The sequence below is a fragment of the Humulus lupulus genome, chromosome 7 (assembly GCF_963169125.1).
Source record: "Humulus lupulus chromosome 7, drHumLupu1.1, whole genome shotgun sequence".
Classification (NCBI taxonomy): domain Eukaryota; kingdom Viridiplantae; phylum Streptophyta; class Magnoliopsida; order Rosales; family Cannabaceae; genus Humulus; species Humulus lupulus.
The window spans coordinates 85,494,489-85,516,400 of record NC_084799.1 but is presented as its reverse complement, the minus strand read 5'-3'; the positions used below and the strand labels follow the sequence as shown (position 1 = coordinate 85,516,400).

Sequence of the window (21,912 nt, the reverse complement as noted above, 5' to 3'; positions counted from 1 at the left end):
ATGTTAGCTAAGCTTGATTTATCTTTGGGTGTTCTAGCTGAGTTTTGGAGCATATTTTAATGAGGTTATGATGTTGTTTCTATGCTGGAATAATTGTGCTGGATATCTAGGAATGTTAGCCAAGTTTTAGGATGAATTGTCTTGAGGAAAGGTTTAGAAAATGGTGTGAAAATCTGGGTTCGGTGTAGAGCGTCGCGGCCCTAGGAGGGGTGCGCCGCGGCCTGTGTGCCCACACGGCCATGAAAGGCCGAGAAGCTCATGCGCGCCGCGGCGCCTGGTGGGCGCGCCGCGGCCCGTGTGGGGGTCAGTGAGGTGCTAGCCTCTGTTTCGAGGCTAGCCGCAACTCTTGTGGGTGGGGCTGCGGCCCTAAGTGCCAGTTTGAGTTTTTAGGGTATTTTAGACTTGGGAACTCAAGGGGATAAGGCTCAGGATGGATTTTATCACCCGGATTGATAGAATTCAAGGACCCGGAGGTTAGGGTTATAGCTCGAAGTTATTTATTGGATTAGAATTTAATGGATGGACATTGTTAATGTGTTGTGACTAGGGTTTCAACGAGGCTCACGTTAGAGGACTGTGCTCGGGGCATCGGTGCTCAGAAAGCTCGGAACTCAGGTAAGAAAACCCCTGTTCCCATAGAGCTTGTGTGCAGGGCTAAGCCCAGAGTGTTTTAATGGAATTGATATGCAGGGCCGAGCCCAACATGTTAGAATTGTAGGGCATAGCCCTTTATCTGTTTATGCTAGAATTCTGTACTTGTTGCTATGTCATGTATGATATTATGTGAGTGATCGGCAAGAGCCGGGAACGGTGTAGACCGAGAATGGCGAGGGGCCGGGAACGGCGTCAGGCACGTTGAGTGCAAGGCCGAGAACGGCAAGGGGCCGGGAGCAGCGTTGAGCACGTTGAGTGCGAGTTGCCAGGGCAAGTCCCTAGAAGGATACCTGGGATATCCTTACGGCATGGTCTGCGAACCTAGGGCTTGGTAAACGCCTGGAACGGCTAGGCCGTATGTGTTTAGCCATTGGTGGCCTGTTTTTATGCCTGACTTACGTGCTGCATATGTTATCTGTTTGTGGGTTTTCTTGCTGGGCTTCGGCTCACAGATACTCTGTGGTGCAGGTAAGGGTAAGGAGAAGATCAACCAACCATGAGTACAGTAGGCGTGAGGCGGCGTGTACATGTTTGGCCAGCCTGGCTGCCGCGGCCAGAGGATTTTGGAAGATGCTTGTAAATGAACTTAGATTTTGTCGTTTAGCTAACTTAGTACAGTTTTTATGTTGTAAATGTTTCTAAACTGTATTTTGGGATCCCAAGTGTAAACTTTTTATATTTATCTATGGAAACTACTATTTCTCGAGTCTTTTCTTTGTTTATGGCTTAATTACACTATTTGACTTTAAACCTCGATTAGCGAGTTAAAAGCACGTTTTTAAACTCACTTAGTAATGGCTCTAAGGAAGTAGGGAGTTACAATTCTGTAGTGGAATTGATAACAGGCTGAGAAGATTGAGACTGAGCTTAAGATGACTGAGATGGTTGTTGTTGTTGTTGTTTATAAAAAGTATACAATTGTGCCAAAGTATTTGTCACCAACTTCATCATTTTTTCAGCCTCACTTGAAGTGTACACAAATTTGAAACCACGATTCACAACCACTAATTTATACCTTGGATCAAGGATATTGGCAATAAATGTCAATGTATTCGGCTTCTCAATCATTCCCCAGTACTTGGCATACTTTCGTTTCATACTAACTGCCATAGCCCCTAATAAAGTATCAGGATTAGAAGCCATAGTAGTTAAATTAGCTTGAACCTTCAAAATATCTGGAAGGAATAAATTGGATGTGACATATAATGACCCACTAAATTGATTAGTAAGATCATAGAATCTCCTAAAAAAGTCAACAAATACAACTGCTTTTTCCCAGTCTAGATTGGTTGGTGGGCCATCCATTCTTTCTTCATCAAAATACTTTGTGTAGTTCACATCTGCTTCCAAATTCTCAAAAGCCTTCTTGAATTTTATAGCAGATTCTAACATCAAGTAGGTGGAGTTCCACCTAGTAACCACATCCAAGCAAACAAGACTTTTGATTCAATGTTTGTATCCTTGCAACTTCCTTTAAATCTTTTCAATCTAGCTAGAGATGACCGCACATATCTCACCGCATTTTGAATGCTTGAATTGTACATTCAACTCTTTCAATCAATCAGTTACTATCAAATTCAAAATATGAGTTGAACGCCTCATATGAAACATTTCACCATTCAATGGAATGGTATTATCTTTGTCCAACAAGTGCCCCTTCAATTTCCTAAGAGCAACGTCATTTGAGGAGACACTATCAACTGTCACTACAAAAATTGAGGAGATACCCTGTAATGCCCCGGATTCCCTATTATGGTTTAATGGCTGGATTAGTAGGCTGAGAGGGCCATAACTATTTAATTATGTCATTAAATGTATTTATGCATGTCTATGAGAATTATATTATAATATGATGTTAAATGCATGCATGTGAGTCCGCATTTGTTTACAGGGGTATTTTGGTAATTTGGCCCGATGAGGGTATAATTGAATATTTGTTTGCGTGCTTATGATATATTGTGAGACCACATTATAATGTGGATTGGTTCGAGTATTTCGACATGAGACGATCTCTAAACATGATTTATCGGTTTGGTCATAACAGGTTTGAGCTCGGGGCTCTGGGTGAGTCTCGGGGTGATATTAATGGTTATAGCATTACCGGGGATTTTAGGGTAACGGGATATGAATTATTGGTGTTTGAGGATATTGAGATTAACGGGAATTGGGAAGCGTTAATTATGATTAACGGGATAAGCGGAAAGTACCAATTTTACCCTTGAAATGGTTTTAGAGGCTTTAGGTGGCTTAAGGGTATTTTGGTCATTTGAGGGGATTAATATTACCCTTAGTTGGCTGTAGAAGGATAAAGATTAAACAGAACAAAAATAGGGGTTGTCTTCTTCCTTCCCGTACATCATCCTTCTCTATATTTCTCTTTGGTGTTCTTGAGCTTAAGGTGGGGTTTTAAGCTTGGAAACTCAAAGGCTGGGTTGGTGGACTTGGTTCAACCATTGAAGGAGGTTCAAATCTGAATTTGAGGAGAGTTTTAGTCACTGGTTTCAGGTGTTACTCTGTTTTCCTTTTAGTTTTCAATTCATGGTTTTTGATGTGGAAAGTGGGAATCAAAGGGAGTTTTTGTGTTGGTTTGATTGGGATTTGATGAGGGTAAGCTATGGGTGTTGTCTAGAGGTTAAATTGAGTGTTTGGAGGAGGTTTGGAGTTGGTTCCAAGGGAAAACGCAGGGGAGAGTTGGCTGGTGCGTGCTGGTTTCTTGGCTGTTTTGCGAAATGAGCCGCGGCCTGGCTATGGTGTACCGCGGCCTGTGTTGGCTTTAAAGGTGAAAATGGCTCTGTCAGGAGGGTGAGCCGCGGCATGGCTCTGGTGAGCCGCGACCCATCAGGGAAAATGTAGCCAAAAACATGTTTTTAGCTTGGGGATTCAAACCTTAGGCCTCAGGGTTGAACCTAGTACCTAGTTGAGTTATGTTTGATGTCCCGGAGGCTAGATCTTGGTTTGGGAACCCTCAGTTATCATTTTTATTGATGAATCCTATATTTTGGTTATGACCAGGTGACCGTCAAAGAATTTAAAGGTTGATCGTTCTCAGGGGTCATTCATATAATAATTCTCACTCCAACCAGAGGTAAGAAAACAGTGTATGAACACAGTTGCACCCTGTATAGGTATATGACATGGATGGTTTGATATTGAGGCATGTTGGTTGATATATGTAGACATGGATTGCATATTAAATGCTAGTGAACGCTGATTACCTGTTTGAGACACTGACTAGTCAGGGACCGACTCTAAAGTCGATGATCACGCATTGAATGGCTCTATGGAATTAATGCGGGACCGACCCTAAGGTTGAAGAACTTATAAGCGCTTGCCTGGTCTATGACCAGATGTTTATAGCCAAGGTATATGACCCCGGTGACTGTTTGTCACATGGCTAGGGGACGCTGTCCATAGCACGACTCTAGAGTCGGGAGGTAGGTTATGTTGGTGACCATTCACCATGTACCTGTCGTGATCAAACTTTTGGAAGAATCACTTATCAGTTAAGCCCTGGTGACCCTATCGTCATGGCTAGAGGGAGCGATGCTCATTATTGTGACTTTTGGCTATTGTCACCTATTCGCTTGGACTGATAGTCCTGAATGGTTATTATGATCGTTGTTGATATTATATCATGCTTTATTGTGTTTTCTTGCTGGGCCTTGGCTCATGGGTGCTTTGTGGTGCAGGTAAATGGAAAGAGAAGCTCACCCAACCCTGAGTGGAGAGCTTGGGCGATGTTGTGTACATACAGGGCCGCTTGACCGCCACGGTCAAGGAGTTCTCAGAGGGACTAGGGGTTTACCCTATTTTTGCCGCCTAGGCCGGCAGGGACTGTAAATTTGAAACAATAGCGACTCTTTTGTATTACGAACTACTTGTAAACATTTTGAAAGGCTCATGAGCAGTTTATTTACTTAATGAAATATATCCTTTCCTTTTTACTGGTTTTTCACCTTAACCTGATAGTAGCACTTAGATCACGTTTTTAACCAAAGGACTCGGGTAGCGAGTCAAATTTCCGATTCACTGTTCACCGTAACTGTTCTGGGGTAACCAGGGCGTTACATACCCCACTCATTAAGACAATTTATCAACTATTTCCCCACCAAGTCTCCTTTATGGCTAGGAGCTTGGGTAAAGTTGATAATTCTCTTCTGCATTTTCCAATTATCATCAACTCAATGTGCAATCAAACACAAATAACTAATATTCTGGATTGATGTCCAACAATTGGTGGTCAATGCCACTCTATGCTTCACCAAAATTGACTTCAACTATTTCTTCTGATCTAGAAACGCATTATAAATATCTCTCGCAATAGTATATCTTAATGGGAATTGAAATATGGGAAAGAAATGTTTAATGAGCTTTTGAAATCCTTTTCCGTCCATGTGCCTAAAGGATAACTTATCCATAATGATATATTTTGCGATCACTTTCCTAACAAAATTTTGATTAAACCTTAGTGGCAGCCCACTTGAAGCGACTTCTTCTTTGTTGCAAGTTGTCTTTTCAGTGAATCTATCCATGGTTGATTGTTGCTTCTTACTTTGCTCAACCCAATCACTGAAAGGACATTTCTTACATTTTCTCTCCACATGTGCCCATAGTGTGCTAGTCTCATTCAACTTTGTATCAGTCGCATAATCTATGCCACAATAATTGCAACCAGCCCTTGGCTTCTTAGGATCACAATCAAGTACATAGTGTAATGATCCCACACACTCGATGTTTTCTTTCCAACCCTTTGCTTCTTTTCTGGTCATTCAACCTCTTTTCCCTTTTCTTTTTCATTCTCCTCTTTCTTTGTCTCTTTGTCTTTTTCCTTATCTTGATTTTGTCGATCATTCCTCTTCTTTCGTACGTTCTCTTTTTTCCATTCCTTCGCTTGTTCTTCTCCATCAGAACTTGACAAATTAATTTTAGGATACTCCAACCACTCCCCTATCATCTCTTCTAAATTTTCCTCGTTATCCATGTTAATGATCTATTTACATATTTATAAACACAATTTCAGCAACAAATATAAGGCATAATCAAGTGAGTTCATGAAACATTCTTACTAATTTGAACCTCCAATTTTAACTAATTACAATTAAATACCATCTTTTATTGCACCCAAAACCCAACCTCTCTATCAAAACCTCACAGACCTATATTGCACCAAAACATATCAATTATCAAGTTATCAACCTAATGATCCCACACAATAAATCTCAACCCCAAAAATAAGTAAATAACATCACCAATTCAAAATTTCTAACATTTTTCAAAAGAATTAGAATAAAAAACTCTAACTATAACTTAGCCCTAATTATAAATAAATCCAAATATAACCTCATTTGAGATCACTATATCCATCCAAAAATGCAAAATGTCAAAACTGAAACATACATAAAATCAACAATGAAATAATAATAAACATACACAAAATCAGAACACTAAATAAACCAATAGATAAAAAAAATGATATAAACTAAGATAAATGTATTTAAAAATTTATACCTCTGTGATGTGAAGCAGTCGGCTCCGTGCCTGTGAAGCAGTCGCCGAAGTGGGAAAGGAGACACGTGCGTGCGTGCGTGGGACTGGGTCGTGTGGCTGGGCTGAGTTGGTGAGGTCTATGGCTGGGCCGGTGGTTGTGTGCTTGGGTTGTGGTCGTATGGCTGGGCCATGCTGCTGTGCTGTTGTTGCTATCGCCGAGTCGTCGACTGGTCCGTTTGGGTTGGGAGGAGAGTGAATCAGAAAGAGGGAGGAGATGAGAGTGAGAGTCTGAGAGAGATAGAGTATGCGATAGAGAGAGAGAGAGAGAGAGAGAGAGAGAGAGAGAGAGAGAGATTTGGTGCCCTAAAGTAAACTAAAGAAAAAAAATTATTTTTAGATTTTTATTTTTATTTAATAATTTTATTAATTAATAAATATATAATTTTATATGTGTCAATCGGTTTCGGTTCAAACGGGTCAGTCCACCTGGAATTTTTAAACCGACTAAACAGTGGCAATTTACGCTATTAACAGTTTTTCAGTGTTCAGTTTAATTGGTTTTTCTTTTTTCGGTGTTCGGAAGGTCGGTGTACTCGATTTTTTCGGCTTTTCGGATTTTATGCTCAGCCCTACTCATAATATAGTTCAATGGGCATTATTTTGCTCCCACTCCGGGCTATAGATCAAAGTTTCTTGCCTAATAGAGTTGTAAGCGATACCAGTGCATGATATAATAAGTATTTTCTACTATATATGTTAGTTCTTAACCAACGTGTTAAGTCTTAAGCAAAATGTGTAATTTTTTTTATTATGTTGATAAGGAACCAACTTGGTATCTTACATAGTAGTGAAAATTGTTGTCAATTTGGCTATACAAAATTAATTCTATTAGGTTTAAATTAAAGGACATGATTGTCAAAAAAAATTAATAATAATTTTTCAAATCTTAATTAATTTAAAAATAATGTTAATTCTACCTATTAACATTCGTGGTTACAAAGTAAAAACCATACGTTTGAAGAATAGGCATATATTTAAACGTAAAAATGCATTTGCATTCAACATGCATACGTGGGAGCGTTCTTAAAATTTTATATTTTAAAACAATGATTCCTACATGCTTATTTCTTGCTCTTCAAACAAAAATTCAGCAATATAATTCAATTACCATTATTTGTTTCTCTAAATCCCAAAGTTTTATCAAACAATTTAATACATTATATTTACTTTAGCGAAAACACCTTAGCTGCTTTCGAAAAAAAATTCAAACATGCACAAGGGATCCTTATGAAGTTGCCACAATTATTTTTTCTTTATTCCAATAGGTGCAAATGTGTCATAAGCTGCTACCAAAAAAATTTCTCTTCTCCAAATGGGTGCTACAATGCTTTGAGCTAAAAAAAAAATTTGTTTTCCTTTTTTCAAATAGACGTGTACGCATTTTGGGTATAGGCCAACGTTGAAAGTTGATTTGAAAAAAAAAATCTTTTTGAAAGGTCAAATGAGCACCCTAAGTTTCGAAAATATATATTTTTTCCAACGAACATGAGAGCATCCTAAGTTGCTGCCAATTATATATTGAATGAGTACAAGGTCGAATTAAGTTATAGCTTTTTTTTTTAACAGGCATGTGGGACGCCTTAAGATGCAGCCGAAATTCATTTCTAATTTGAATGGCAAGGGTGGAATTTGAATGCAAGCAGTTGCTGCCAAAAAAATTTCTTCTTCGAACAACAGCCACAAAGGTTCCTTATGTATGTTGTTGCCCTATTTTTCATATTTGTTCAAATGGATGAAAGGAGTTTTGTTTTAGACGTGGAAAGGTGCCAACTTGGGGTATGGGAACACTCTAAGCTACTTCCAATTTTCTTTTTCTTCAAATGGGTGCAAGAGCACCATAATCTTCTAGAACAATTTCTTTTTCATTTTACAAATAGCCACAAAAGCAACCCATAAGCTATTGCCAAAATTTATTTTTCTACTTCGAATAAATGCAGGAATTTCCTATGATATTGCAAAAATTATTTTTATTCAACTAATTAACAGCCAGAGTGGAACATCCTAATCTACTACTAAACATTTTTTCTTTCTTCAAATATTGCATGAGGGGGCCCTAGATGTTGCTAAAAAAATTCTTTCTCAAATGGCATTGGGGCCACCCATTTTTAATCAAATTTTAATATTTTACCAAAAATATGAGACAGTTATAAAATGAATTTTTTTCTTTGATTCTTAAATTGATGAAAGGACCATTCTTGATCTTTTTGTAAAACATATATAAATGGATGGCGCAAGCATTTTGTTTAAAACTCATCAAATATTTTTGTTGTACCTTTCTTAATATATGTGACACTATAATTAATTGCTAAACATAAAAAAAAAGCATGAATGCATTGTGTTGTCTACACCATCTTGTTGGTTAACTTGATCATATTGAAATATTAAATCCTAAAACTAAGTTTTTTTCCATTCGCCTTTGTCCTTTCTTCTTCTTCCCACCATATATGTTCTTTCGTCCTTCTCCTTTCTTCTTAAGCCCTTTTTTCTTCTAATTATAATTAAAATAGATTTTTAATTTTAAAATCAATTAAAATATTTTTGAAATTTTAAATCTACTATAGGATTTTAAAAAAATGAAGATTTAATTTTTTTTACACGTTTTGGTACTTTCATAAAAAAAAAAAAGTTTGGTATGTAGCCATAAGTAAACACAAAGTTTAGGTATTCCACAAATTTCTTGGTCAAAAGTTGACTTAACAATTGGTACCTACAGAATACAATAAAAAAAATAACGTTTTGGTACTTTCACCGCAAAAAAAAAAAAATTATGGTATTGTTTAACCCAAAGTTGGACATGATGATGTGACATATGAAAATGACACGTGGCAACAGTAGGTATAGATTTCGTCTATACTGGTCGGTTTTAGGTGTTGTCATTTCAACTCAAGGTACCAATAATTGGTACCAAAGCAGTATACATGCATATATATATATATTAAATATTGTGTGGGTTTCTTTCATTTGTTATATGTATGTTCATACATATATTCAATGGATGGATGTGTTTTTTGAATGTATGGTTGAATGATGGGTCGTTAATTATATGGTGTTATTGGGTTAGGATGTTGATTTTCTAGATCTTGTGTAAGTCATAAAGTGTTGGGGTTTTATGTCATAATTAAAACCCAATTTCTTTGTAATCTCATATATTATCAATAAAAGAATAGAAATCATTTTTTTTTACTTTTTCAATCACTTTGCTCACATGTTTTATTTTCATGATTATTTGTTTAATATAAACTTCTATTAAATCTCGAACATATAGCTAATCGTATTTACAGTGACGTAATCACAGTGGAATATAAATATGATTACATGTTCAAAATAAGCTAGTCCTAAGATTATTCAGTGCAAATGATTTACACTCACTTACCAATCTACGATATGATCTACTTACACATTGTAGTGTTATGTTCTTTCCAAAACATTAGCAAAGTAGATAAGATCATATGTATTTGTTACATCGGACTGGACCGATATTGACAGTTGATAGGATAAGTAAACATACCATTATTATCTATCGTAGTCATATCATATAGTTGACCATAGGTCAATTCAATCTCAATTATGAGTGGTTAGTATTCTAACTGATTGTATTATTTGAGTTCTTTGACTTGTTCGTTACCAGCTTACCCTACGGACTAGCCCATACTTACATCTTGGGAAATCGATAGTATAATTGAGTGGGAGTGTTAATCATAGATATGAAAATCTATAGCTTCTGATGAAGAAGTGAAACCATGATTTCCTTTTAGTTTGGTTCAATGTGCTAAATAATAGAGATCTCATTTCAGTAATTAATATTAGTTGACTGAAATATCATTTACAAGGAACTAAGTGTTTTAAGGATAAAATACAACGAGGGATAAAACAGTATTTTAAGTCCCATCTCATTGTAGACCGTCTATAGAGGATTGAGTGACAATTATGGTTATAACAATGGATAATTATAACGTATCTATATTGCTTATAGAGTGTTCTATGAATTCAAAAGTGCAATTCTGAGCCTTTAGTGGAGTCACGAGGAATTAATAAGTTAGTAAATTTATTTGTTAGATTTATGATAACTTATTGAAGCTTGATTTCATAGGCCCATTGTAACGACCCAAATTCGCTAATAAGGCTTAGGGGCCTTGATTAGCATGCTGGGAGGGCATAAATGGGATTAGAGTGGATATTGTTGGCTTAAATGTGTGAATATATGATTAATGTTGATTATATGATAGTTGATGATATTATGTGATAATATGAAATAAATATGTGATATATGTAAGAACCACATTATTATGTGGACAGGTTCGCAAAGCACGACTCAAGACGATCCTAGGGTCAGATAGTGGGAAAAGTCACAACGGGACTTAAGATATGACTTTGGATAATTCGGGGTATTTTAAGTATCGGGTAGTGATTTGGACTATCGGGTCATAAAAATAAATATATGGAGATATATTTTAGGTTAGGATGTCTAGGCGGGAATATTGGAGGATTTTACCATTTTGGCCTCGGGGACGGTTCCGGCACCCCAAGCCTTGGGATTGACTTAGCAATAAGATAGACTTAAGGAAACTTTTGGAAGAAAGATAAACCGACTAAAACTCTTTTCTTCATTTCTCTCTCACTCTTAAGGAAAAACGAAGGGGAAGGAAAGCACAGAAATCTTAAGGGAATCAAGCTAGAATTTCTAAGGATTGAGGTGGGGATTTGGAGGCTTAGTTCAGGGACTAATCAAGAACTGAGTCAGAGTTAAGGTAAGCAATTTAATCTTCTCTTCTGTGGTTGGAAATTCTGGGTTTTGGTTAAGTTTTGAGGCAAACATGGTTTTGATGTTTTAAGGCAGAATTAAGGAGGAAACTTGGGGACTTAGCATGGCTTTGGCTTGGTGTAGTGGTTCAATAGAAGAGGTAAGTTTCAACTCATGGTTTAGAAGTTTTAAATTGGATTTGAATGGCTGGTTTGAGTGTATATAGCTCTTGAGTTTCAGAAATTGGAAAGAGAAGATTAGTGTGTGTTAGGCTGTGTTTTCTGTGGAATTATGTTGTTTAAGTCATGCTAAAGGAGTTGGGATTAATTGGTTATGTGTTGGGGAGCTTTGGGATGGTTTAAGGTGAGGTTTCAAGCTTAGAAATTATGGGTTTTCTGGGCACGAAGGGGAGGTCCGCGGCTCTGTTCTAGATCGCTGCGGCCCTAGGATGAAAAAGGACCAAGGAGGCTCAACCATGGGAGGGCGCTGCGGCGCCCAAAGCAAGGGCCGTGGTGCGTGTTTTGTTTAGGATGGGCTTGGTTCTGTTTTTAGGCTAGGGCCACAGCCCTTGGGTGTGCACATGAGTTTTTGAGGGTTTTAGGCACGGGAAAGTGGTCTAGTATGCTCGAGATTGATTTCACCACCGTGCTTGGTGGAATTCGGATTCCCGGGAGTTAGTTTTATAACCAGAAATCTATATTCGAGTATTAATGGAACCATATACTTTGGTTGTGACTAGGTGATAAAGGCTTAGGCTCGGGAACGGATCGTGCTTGAGGGGCATTGCTCGTAATTCAATAACTGTACATACTAAAGGTAAGAAAACTGCACCTGGTTGAATATATGTGACGGGACTAAGGGCTCCCTATTGGAAACGCTTGAAAAGATGGTATTATGCCATGCAAGACATTTAGTGAACCAATAGCCTAAGGGTGCCAAGGGTTTCACCAGCGCACAGGGCGCGGCTCGGCCACTGGTAGCCGAGGACAGCTTATTATGCACTGAGCTCGGTTTAAGCGGGCCGAAGTCAGTGGGTTAAACAGAGGGTACGGCCTAAGTCGTCGGCCCTGAATATTATGTGATATGAGTGTAACATGTGATTGATTATATCTTGAATCTGAATGTATGTGCTGAATATCTGTTGTGGATTATCTGACGAGAATACATGCTTAATGAATTAACTGTCTGTTATCATTGATTGAGTTGTTTAAGATGTTTTCTTGCTGGGCCTTTGCTCACGGGTGCTATGTGGTGCAGGTAAAGGCAAGGGCAAGTTAGACCAGCCTTGATTGGAGAGCTCAGCGAGCTGAATGTACATAGCCAGCTGCCCGGCCGCCACGGTTGAGGTTTAGGCAGGGACGCGAGACCTGAAGACTGTCTATTTTGCCTTAATATGGCTAGTGTTTACTCATGTACTTTTGGGAGTCTGTAAACTTATTTTAACTTTGTTTTCTTATAGGATCCTGTGTTTCTAATAGTTTAAATATATGTAACGAGTCTTTTGAGACCAAAACCTTTTTAACCCTAGCTCTTACATGTTTAGTGACACGTTTTTAAAATAATGGCTTGATTAGCAAGTCTTTCACCTTTACAAGTACACAGTGTAACGGTCTTGGCTATCTAGGGTGTTACACCCATGGCCCCCACTGTACCTTAGATAAAATCATCTAGATAGTCTCAATTAATTGATTTAATTATCAATTAGAATTATCAAAGTTGACTAGGTCAATTTTGGATAGTTTCACATAATTATGTAATTTAGAGAAGAAAAGATAAATTATGGCAGATTTATTAATTAAGATAAATTTGTATCTAAATTAATAAATAAGTTTAAATCAAGGTTCAAATTATAAATAATTAATTTGATAAAGGATTTGAATAATTATCTAATTAATTAATCAATAGAAAATAATACAGGCCTTGATTTTAAGTCAAATGGACTTATAATCAAAAGGGAAATTTTATGGACCAGGCCCATGATAATTTTGACCTAGGGCTGATTATTGGATATTATTTTATTAATTTTTTAATTAAATAAATGACCTAATTGAGCCTATAAAAGGAATGCTAAGTGAGAGTTGAAATCAGTTTTTTGGAAAACACTGGTGTCTGAGAAGATCAGAAGATTAAGGAATGCTAAGTAGGTTTTAGATTCTCTCTACAAACATAAGTCCTTTTCTAAGCCTCATTATTCCTTTCTCTTATTCTCTCTATATCTATCTCATGTACTGAGAATTTTCCACCCTAGTCTAGGTGATTCTAAGGATACTCTGGAAGGCAGTGAAGAAAATTGAAGAACGGTTCAGTTTCTTGGTAATACTCTGCGACAGAAAGGATACAAGGGTGTTGACCCTGATTTTGGTCAACTGACACGGAGTCAAAAATGCTTGATGTGGACAGATATTTTAGAATGAATATAATGACAAAAACAGTAAAGCACACAAGAATTTATAGTGGTTCGGCCCCAGAAACTGGTAATAACCTACGTCCACTTGAGCTATTATTGATATGGGATTCAAAGGAGTGATCAAAGAACTAGGGTTCTATGAGTTTCACCAACCTCTGAAGAATAAACAATATATCGTAATGTATTAGCTCTAATTCTCTCGTAAATCTATTCTCTCAAGTAAGCCAAAAGCCCAAAGTCCCCTCCTTGAACTATATTTCTCTATTTATAGGTTCAAGGAGGATTACATCAATTTGTTACAGATATTCTCTCCTAATTAATCAGATCATCAGGAATTATTGGAGACAATCTCGGGATTGACTTAGATCTTTACAAAATTATCTTGAAATATGCGGAGTGTACGACCAGGCTGGTCGTAAGAAAAACTCAACCGTTATGCATGCAATATCTTACTGGTCGATATTCTAACAGAACTCTGCCAGGTGTCAGCCACGTGTCTAGAAATCACCTGCCACGTCATCCATGTCTATTTTTTGGATAACATTTGCCCCCCAAGTTTATTTATTACGACCAACAATAAATAAACTTTAAGGAAACGACCCTTCGATTACCCCACCAGACCTATCAGAGTAATTCGTGCAACCTTGGGAAAAGTAACCTACCCTTGTCTAATCACGGCTTTTTGGTTCCCAAGTAACTTTTTGATGGCTATCACCCTTCCCCATGCTTCGAAAAAGAGGAACTGATGATTACTTCCTCTTTCATGCCACGGAAATATATATAGGCTTCCCAGAGTTTTCTTTTCCTTTTTTCGCAAGTCATTCTTCCTTCAAGAAACCCTAAAATCAGAACTTCCATTCTCTTTTGGAGACCACCTTCCAGTGTTTTCAAGATCCAGTTCGTCAGTTCGTCGACACTCAAAACTCTCTTAAACCTCCACGATCTTTTCTCTAGTAAGTCTCAGAACTCCTATGCTCTTTATTTTTACCGTGCATGTCTCTGTGGATGACTGTTAAGCTTTTACGTTTCTGGGTTGAGATGCATGACAGTAGGGGTTTTAATGGGTGATGTTGTATAGGATGATATTTCTTTGCCATTAAGGAGTTACGAGTTAGTTCGATAGTTGAGATCACGACTTTAGGACGTAAAACCGAAGTAAAAATTTGATTTTTATGCCAGTTGAAAAACCAAGTTTTTCCCGCCCTAAAAGGAGTTTTTCCTGTCTCTCACTCAACTCCTGGCGGTGTCACTCAATTTCTTGTTGTTGCCGCGCCATAATCTTAGTAGCACTTTCCTAGCTGGCCCTCAGATTGGCCAGTTCATCCTACAATACCCCTAGGGTATTCCTTAGCGTCTCGGAATCCAGTTCTTCCTCATCGAATTCCAAATGTGGCTCATCTTCGGTCACGTTTGGAGGAGGAGGCGGTTGAGATGGTGCAGCGTCAGTCGCCTGCCCAGTCTTCTTTGCGGTTTTCACCATTATTGTTTTAATAATATCGTATCAAGCTCTCAACTGACACAGAGTCAAAAATGCTTGATGTGGACAGATATGTTAGAATGAATATAATGACAAAAACAGTAAAGCACACAAGAATTTATAGTGGTTCGGCCCCAGAAACTGGTAATAACCTACGTCCACTTGAGCTATTATTGATATGGGATTCAAATGAGTGATCAAAGAGCTAGGGTTCTATGAGTTTCACCAACCTCTGAAGAATAAACAATATATCGTAATGTATTAGCTCTAATTCTCTCGTAAATCTATGCTCTCAAGTAAGCCAAAAGCCCAAAGTCCCCTCCTTGAACTATATTTCTCTATTTATAGGTTCAAGGAGGATTACATCAATTTGTTACAGATATTCTCTCCTAATTAATCAGATCATCAAGAATTATTGGAGACAATCTCGGGATTGACTTAGATCTTTACAAAATTATCTTGAAATATGCGGAGTGTACGACCAGGCTGGTCGTAAGAAAAACTCAACCGTTATGCATGCAATATCTTACTGGTCGATATTCTAACAGAACTCTGCCAGGTGTCAGCCACGTGTCTAGAAATCACCTACCACGTCATCAGTGTCTGTTTTTTGGATAACAAAGGGTTAGAGAAACTGAAGGAATGACTCTATCATTCCGTTGCGTATAATGTAATTGTACTTATCATTATTTCTATTTGAATTCAATTTTAGAAATATGTTCTAGGTTATCTTATATTAATTTGTTTTATATAAGATCTACATGAAAATAAATAAGATTCTGTATAAGTTTTCCCAACATAAAGGGCATAGGATTTTTGTAAATTTTATTTTCGAAATATGTATTTGAAAAATTTGTACACAAAGAAGAGAAAGGACCCGAGCCTATGGCCCGAGCCCTAGCCGCACGCACCAGTGACAACCGAGCCACGACAACCAGCAAGCCCTCGCCACTTGCGCCTGCGGGTCTACGCCCCTGCTCCTGCTACCCGCGCCCATGCGCCTGCTGCCAGCACCCCTCGCCTGTGTGCCTGCACTTGCGTGTCTGCATTCCCAGCCATGCCACTGCCCAACTTCCTAGCCGCGAGCCACCCAAGCTTTTTGAGGCTCCCATGTGCCACCAACCGTAACCCTAGGGTACCACACATGGTGCCCAAAGCTAGATCATATTTTTGTGTGAATTATCTTTTATTTAATTAATTTTAAATTGTTTGAATCTAAAAGTTTAATTATCTCATTTTATTTTAATTGGAAAAATAAGATATCTATTACTTAGTTAAAATCTTATCTTAATTTTAAATAATTATTTAAATATGATTATTTAATTATTAAAATTCAACTAAATTAAAAAGATGACAAAAATGGTTATTTAATTAAAAGTTAGTTTTAATTAAATAAAATAGTTAGAAAGTTAGTTTCTAATTAGTTAGTTGGGCCTAACAAATTCCTAAGAATTATAAAGAAAGTCTAAAAGAGAGGAAGATCATTCTTGGAGTCTTGCAAACAACTTACTTTTTTATAATTTTATTTATATTTTTTCAAAGGGCTATAAATTTAGAAATACTTATTAGTACTTGGTTCATCATTTATTGTATTTATGTAAATTAATGATTGAAAACATGATCATGCATTAGTCAATTACATGTCCTTCATAAAACCCCACACATTTTTCATTAATCATGCATCTTTTAGAAACATGATTATTTAGGATTGTCCTAATTATTTATATGAATTATTTTGGAGAAACTGATTGCATGTAAGCTACTGAGTTTTTTTTTTATAAAAAAACTACTAAATATTAAATTAGTTAAAACTTGGTAAAATCACACCATAACAAATGCAATAGTTTTTGTAGGCCTTTAAGACAACCAATTTTATTTAAAAAGTGTTTTAGTAAAGTTAGATGAATGTAATGGGTAATTATTTAGATCACATTAATCGTAGAAACATGTTGTTTTATAATTGAATATATTTTTTAATTAATTGCATTCATAGGTTTATTAATAAACTAGTGATTAATTTGGTATTAATTGAGTATTTTAATAAAACACATTATTTATAAAATAGTAAGTGGGAGAAGGTGAACATCTTAATGTGACATATGATCTCCATTATTAGTACAACACCGTGAGATATGAATAGGGCCTCGAGGCGACATTGTTTTCGTCCCCCTACGGAAGGTTTCCAGACATATTAATACTAAGGTTGGCTTCTTACGAAGATAGGAAATAGTGATGTATTTTAGGCTTGACCGACCCTAAGGCGACACTCTCTAAGTTAAGTCATGAATTCTGAAATAATGGGTTACACTTACAAAGATGTAATTAAGCTTTTGCGGTGGATAATTGCATCTTGACCAAACCAGCGATGCTTTATTTTTAAAAGAGAAAATATAGAGTTATTTTAAATTTTAAATAATGAAGATAAGATTGTCTTATAAGCTATCTGAATTTAACTTGACCGACCCTAAGGCGACACTTTATTTGTTGGGTAGTTTTATCATGGAATAGTAAATGTTAGTTTATGTGTTTTAATTGATTGCATTCATGCATCATATTTACCTTCCAAATTATTGATATTTTTCAAAAAGTAATATCAATGTATTTTATTTCTCTAAGTTAAAATGTCTGAAAACGACTGCAATGTAGTGATTGAACTTAATGATGAAAATATAGTATTTTGGAGACATTATATCGATATATTATTACTAAGAGAGAATTTGATGGAAGTTGTTAAAACACCACCAACTCATGAACCACCAATAGAAGCTTCAGTGAATGATCAGTTTGAGTACACCAAGTGGTTGAGAATAAATCATATGGCAATGTATTTTTTGCTTCTATCAGTAAGTATAGCGATAAAAAATACTCTACAAAGCCTTAAATCTATATATGATATATGGGAGGTCATCCATGCTATATATGGACACATATATGATAAGTGGTCTTATGATAATGAAATCTTATAAGCTAAGCGTGAAATAATCGCTAAAATTATGAAGAATAAGAAAGGAAAATATGATTTATTCATTCTTATAACTAAGTGAAAAAAGACATGTCATCCTGAATTTTACACTCAGGGTCCACTAACAATGTTTATTCTTCTCTATAGATAATTGAATCTTAAGATTCAGATAAGGATGTTGATGATGTTCATGAAGTCAAAGAGAAAGAAAGCGTCTAATTCAAGAAAGCGTTGAAGGAAGTCCCTTTTTTTTATCAAGAAGAAAATATACTTCATTAATCAACCAGCCAAGTCCATACAAATGCAGGCAACAAAAACAACCCTCAAACCCAAAAAACAGGGAACAAACCCCTCCAACCCGTACAAACAAAGGCAGCACAAAAGGCCCCTCAACCAAATTACATTGTAATCTTAGCTATAAATCTCTATTCCTGTATAGACAATTTCCTATTTTTTACAATGAGAACTCTGTACTGAATCATAGTCTTAATCTTAGAAGCAATACAAGCAGCAGTCCAAGAAAATTTATCAAATATACATCTATTTCGATTCCTCCAAATACTATAAACAACAGCTGCCAAAATCAAGTTAATGATAGAAAAAATGATTCCTGGTTTCCTGCTAGAAATCCAAACCATCCAACCAGTATACTCAGAAGGCCATGCTTGAAAACCCATCCAGTAAAAAATAATTTCTATAATTTGCTTGGAAAGATAGCAATCGAAAAACAAATGGGGATGACTCTCAGCAGAGCTACCACATACAGGACACATAATAGAATCAAAAGCCAAAAAAAAACTGAGCATATTATCATAGGTAAGCAGCTGAGAGTTAACAACTTGCCATAGCAGAAATCTGTGCTTAGGAATAGACAACCTACACCAAACAGCTCGATGATAGCCAACCTGTTGTTGACAAAGAGAACTATTATACAGCTTTGAGGAATGAAACTTTCCTGAAGCACCAGCAACTCTAATCTCATCACAGCTGCCCTTAGATTACATAACAGCCTCCAATACCAGCTAGTATCAGGAGGCAGCCTATAAGACCAGAAATCTGAGCCTTTCAAGTATATTGAATCCATTTGACCCAAAGCACATCATGCTTCTCAGAAATAGACCAGATATACTTAGCTAAGATGGCTCGATTCCAAACTGAACCTTTTCTGAACCCAAGGCCACCATAAGCTTTAGGCAGATAGACCTTCCACCAAGATGCCACATGAATCTTGCTCCTATTTCCATTAACTCCCCAAAGAAAACCACGACAAAAATTTTCAATTTCCTTAATAATACTCTGGGAAAGAACAAAAATGCTCATCCAGTAGTTTCGCAGCCCAAAGAGAACATAATGAATAAGTTGGATTCTACTAGCAAAGGATAAGTGCCTGCTAGCCCAAGTATGTAATCGCATTTTGAATTTTTGGATGATAATGTCACAGTCTTCATGCTTCTATTTAGTTGGTCTCATAGGAACACCAAGATATTTAAGAGGAAAAGACCCTTCGGAAAGCTGTAACTCAGCAGCCATTATCTGTCTGTCAGCAGCAAAAACTCCCCCAAAGTATATATGAGATTTGCTAGCATTAATTTGAAGCCCAGTAGTAGAACTGACATTCTCTAAAGCACCCTTGAGCACTTGAACAGCAGCAAGGGATCCTTTACAAAATAAAATCAGATCATCTGCAAAACATAAACTAAGCAGTTTCAGACTTTTACACATTGGGTGAAACCTGAAAGCAGAATCATGAGCTGCCAGTTGAAGACTCCTAGTGAGATATTCCATGATTAGGACAAACAAAAGAGGCAACATAGGATCCCCTTGACGAAGCCCCTTCTCACCCTTAAAACTACCTTGAACCCTACCATTCATGAGCAAGAAATACGATGTGTTTTTTAAGCATGTCATAATCCAACCTATAAATCTCACGGGGAAACACAAGGCCTTTAAGAGATCCTCAATAAACCACCAATCTACTGTTTCATAAGCTTTACTTATGTCAATTTTAATAGCACACCTAGGCGAGATAGAAGATCTCCCATAATTCTTGATAAGATCTTAGAAAATCAAGATATTATGAGTTATTGATCTCCCTTGAACAAAAGCCCCCTGATTTGATTGAACTAAGTAAGGAAGGACCCTAGCCAATCGAGAGAAAGAAGCTTTGAAATACATTTGTAGATGGTAGAACAACAAGCAATAGGCCTATAATCCACAGCCTGTGAAGGATTGTCATTTTTTGGGACCAAAGACAGTGTGGTATTAAGAAGCTCCTCAGGAATATTGCCTGTCTCAAAAAACTGTCCTACAACTCTACATATTTCACTACCAAAGTCCAGCCACAACACCTTGAAAAAACCAGAACCAAACCCATCTGGACCCGGGGATTTGATTATGGGGATACTAAATAAATCATCTCGAGTTTCCTTGTGAGAAAAAGGCTTCAACAAAAGAAGCTGCTAGTTAACTGAGAGTTTGGAACCCATCTCTACACAATGAATATTTAACTTCTTAGTAGCTGAACTAGGGCTGCCCATAATACTCCTGAAGTGATTCAGAAAATGAGAGACCACTTCTGAAAAGTTATCCACCACCCTACCATGTTCAGTAACATAAGAGGCTATCCTATTCTCTTCCTTACGCTTGCTCAGACAAGCATGGAAATATGCAGTATTCGTATCACCCTTCCCTAACCAAGTAAGCTTGCTTCTTTGAGCCAAGAAACTATGATACATTTGCTCTTGAATTATAAAAGCATCAGCAGCAGCCTTGACTTTATCTTGAAGAGTAAGATCACTAGGATGTTGCTGAGTATGGAAGAGAGCAGCCTGATAATGATCTTTAGCCTATTGAAATTGCACTCCTATGTCTCCAATATGATCCCTGTTAAATCTTTTCAATTTGTGTTTCACCCGCATTGTCTTTAGATAAATGGCCTTCAAACTAGTCCCCTAAATCGGCTTCCTCCAGCTATCTAAGGCCACCTCTTTAAAATCTTTATGATCAGTCCAGAAATTATAAAAACGAAACAATTTGACTCCCAAGTTCTCCATGGCCAGAATAAAAACTGTACAAGAACAGTGATCAGAAACTGTTTCCCAGTTGAAAATTGTTGTTGTATTAGGAAACAAATCCAGCCAATCCTCATTAGCAAAAACATGATCTATCTTAGAGTAAATGCGAGCAGGCCCATCTTGATTATTAGTCCAAGTAAAGAAGGAGCCAGTTCTTTTAAGCGAATCCATTTGATTCCTAGCAAGCCATTGAGAAGAATCTAATAATTCAGCTTTAGACACAGGCTTTCCTTCATTCCTATCCTTAGCTGTAAAAATTGCATTAAAATCTCCCAAAATAACCCAAGAAGCAGCTAGAAGAGAGAGCTTAGGTAATCTTTGCCATAAGATCTTCCGTTCCTCCATAGTATTAAGCCCATAAACAAATGTAGCACTAAAAGGATTTTTATGACCAACCATTTTAACATAACAGTGAACATATTGATTTATCTCCTCAAGAACTATAACCTTGACAAAAATCTTCCTCCATATGATCAATATTCTACCTTCAGTAACAGGACTGGAATAATAATCCCAGTTCAAAAATTTATTAACCATCAACTCCTTGACTTTATTCCCTTTCATTTTAGTTTCCAAGAGAGTACCAACCCCCACTTTATTCCTACCACAAATATCCAACACAACAGTCTGCTTTTTCGGACCATTCAACCCCCTTAAGTTCCAGCTCAATATATTACAGTTATCCATAAGACGAACTAACTTCACCTAAACCTCCTTTCTCCCTCTCTTTCTGTTCTTGGAGCACCATAAAAGGGTTTGTCTGATTCTGGCCTGGTTCAACAGACACTTTACTGGCTCTCTTGTTGTTACTCTCTGTTGTCCCATGTGTTATACAAAGGAGCCACTTTCTTAGGAGATTGCCAACCCTTATCACTAGAAATCTGGCCCTCAGCAACAGTAGGAGCTTCAGCCAAATTCATAGGCAAATCAGGTACAGATTTCTCATCCTTGTCCTGCCCTTCCACAGGAGGATTTCTAGGAGGATTATCCTTCTTAATCCCCTGAGGTTTCATCTCCTTGCGGCAGTCAACCATAGAATGACCAAAACCT

General features: G+C 37.1%; 1 protein-coding gene across 1 annotated transcript; it reads right to left on the bottom strand.

Annotated features, from left to right (window-relative positions):
• Positions 1-19,240: 19,240 nt before the first annotated feature.
• On the bottom strand, positions 19,241-21,549 carry LOC133791942 (uncharacterized). Its single transcript, XM_062229850.1, has 4 exons — positions 20,773-21,549; positions 20,359-20,634; positions 19,962-20,229; positions 19,241-19,470 (listed from the first exon to the last, which is right to left on the bottom strand). Exons 1-4 carry the CDS (start codon positions 21,547-21,549, stop codon positions 19,241-19,243), a joined length of 1,551 nt encoding a protein of 516 aa, XP_062085834.1.
• Between the last annotated feature and the right edge of the window lie 363 nt (positions 21,550-21,912).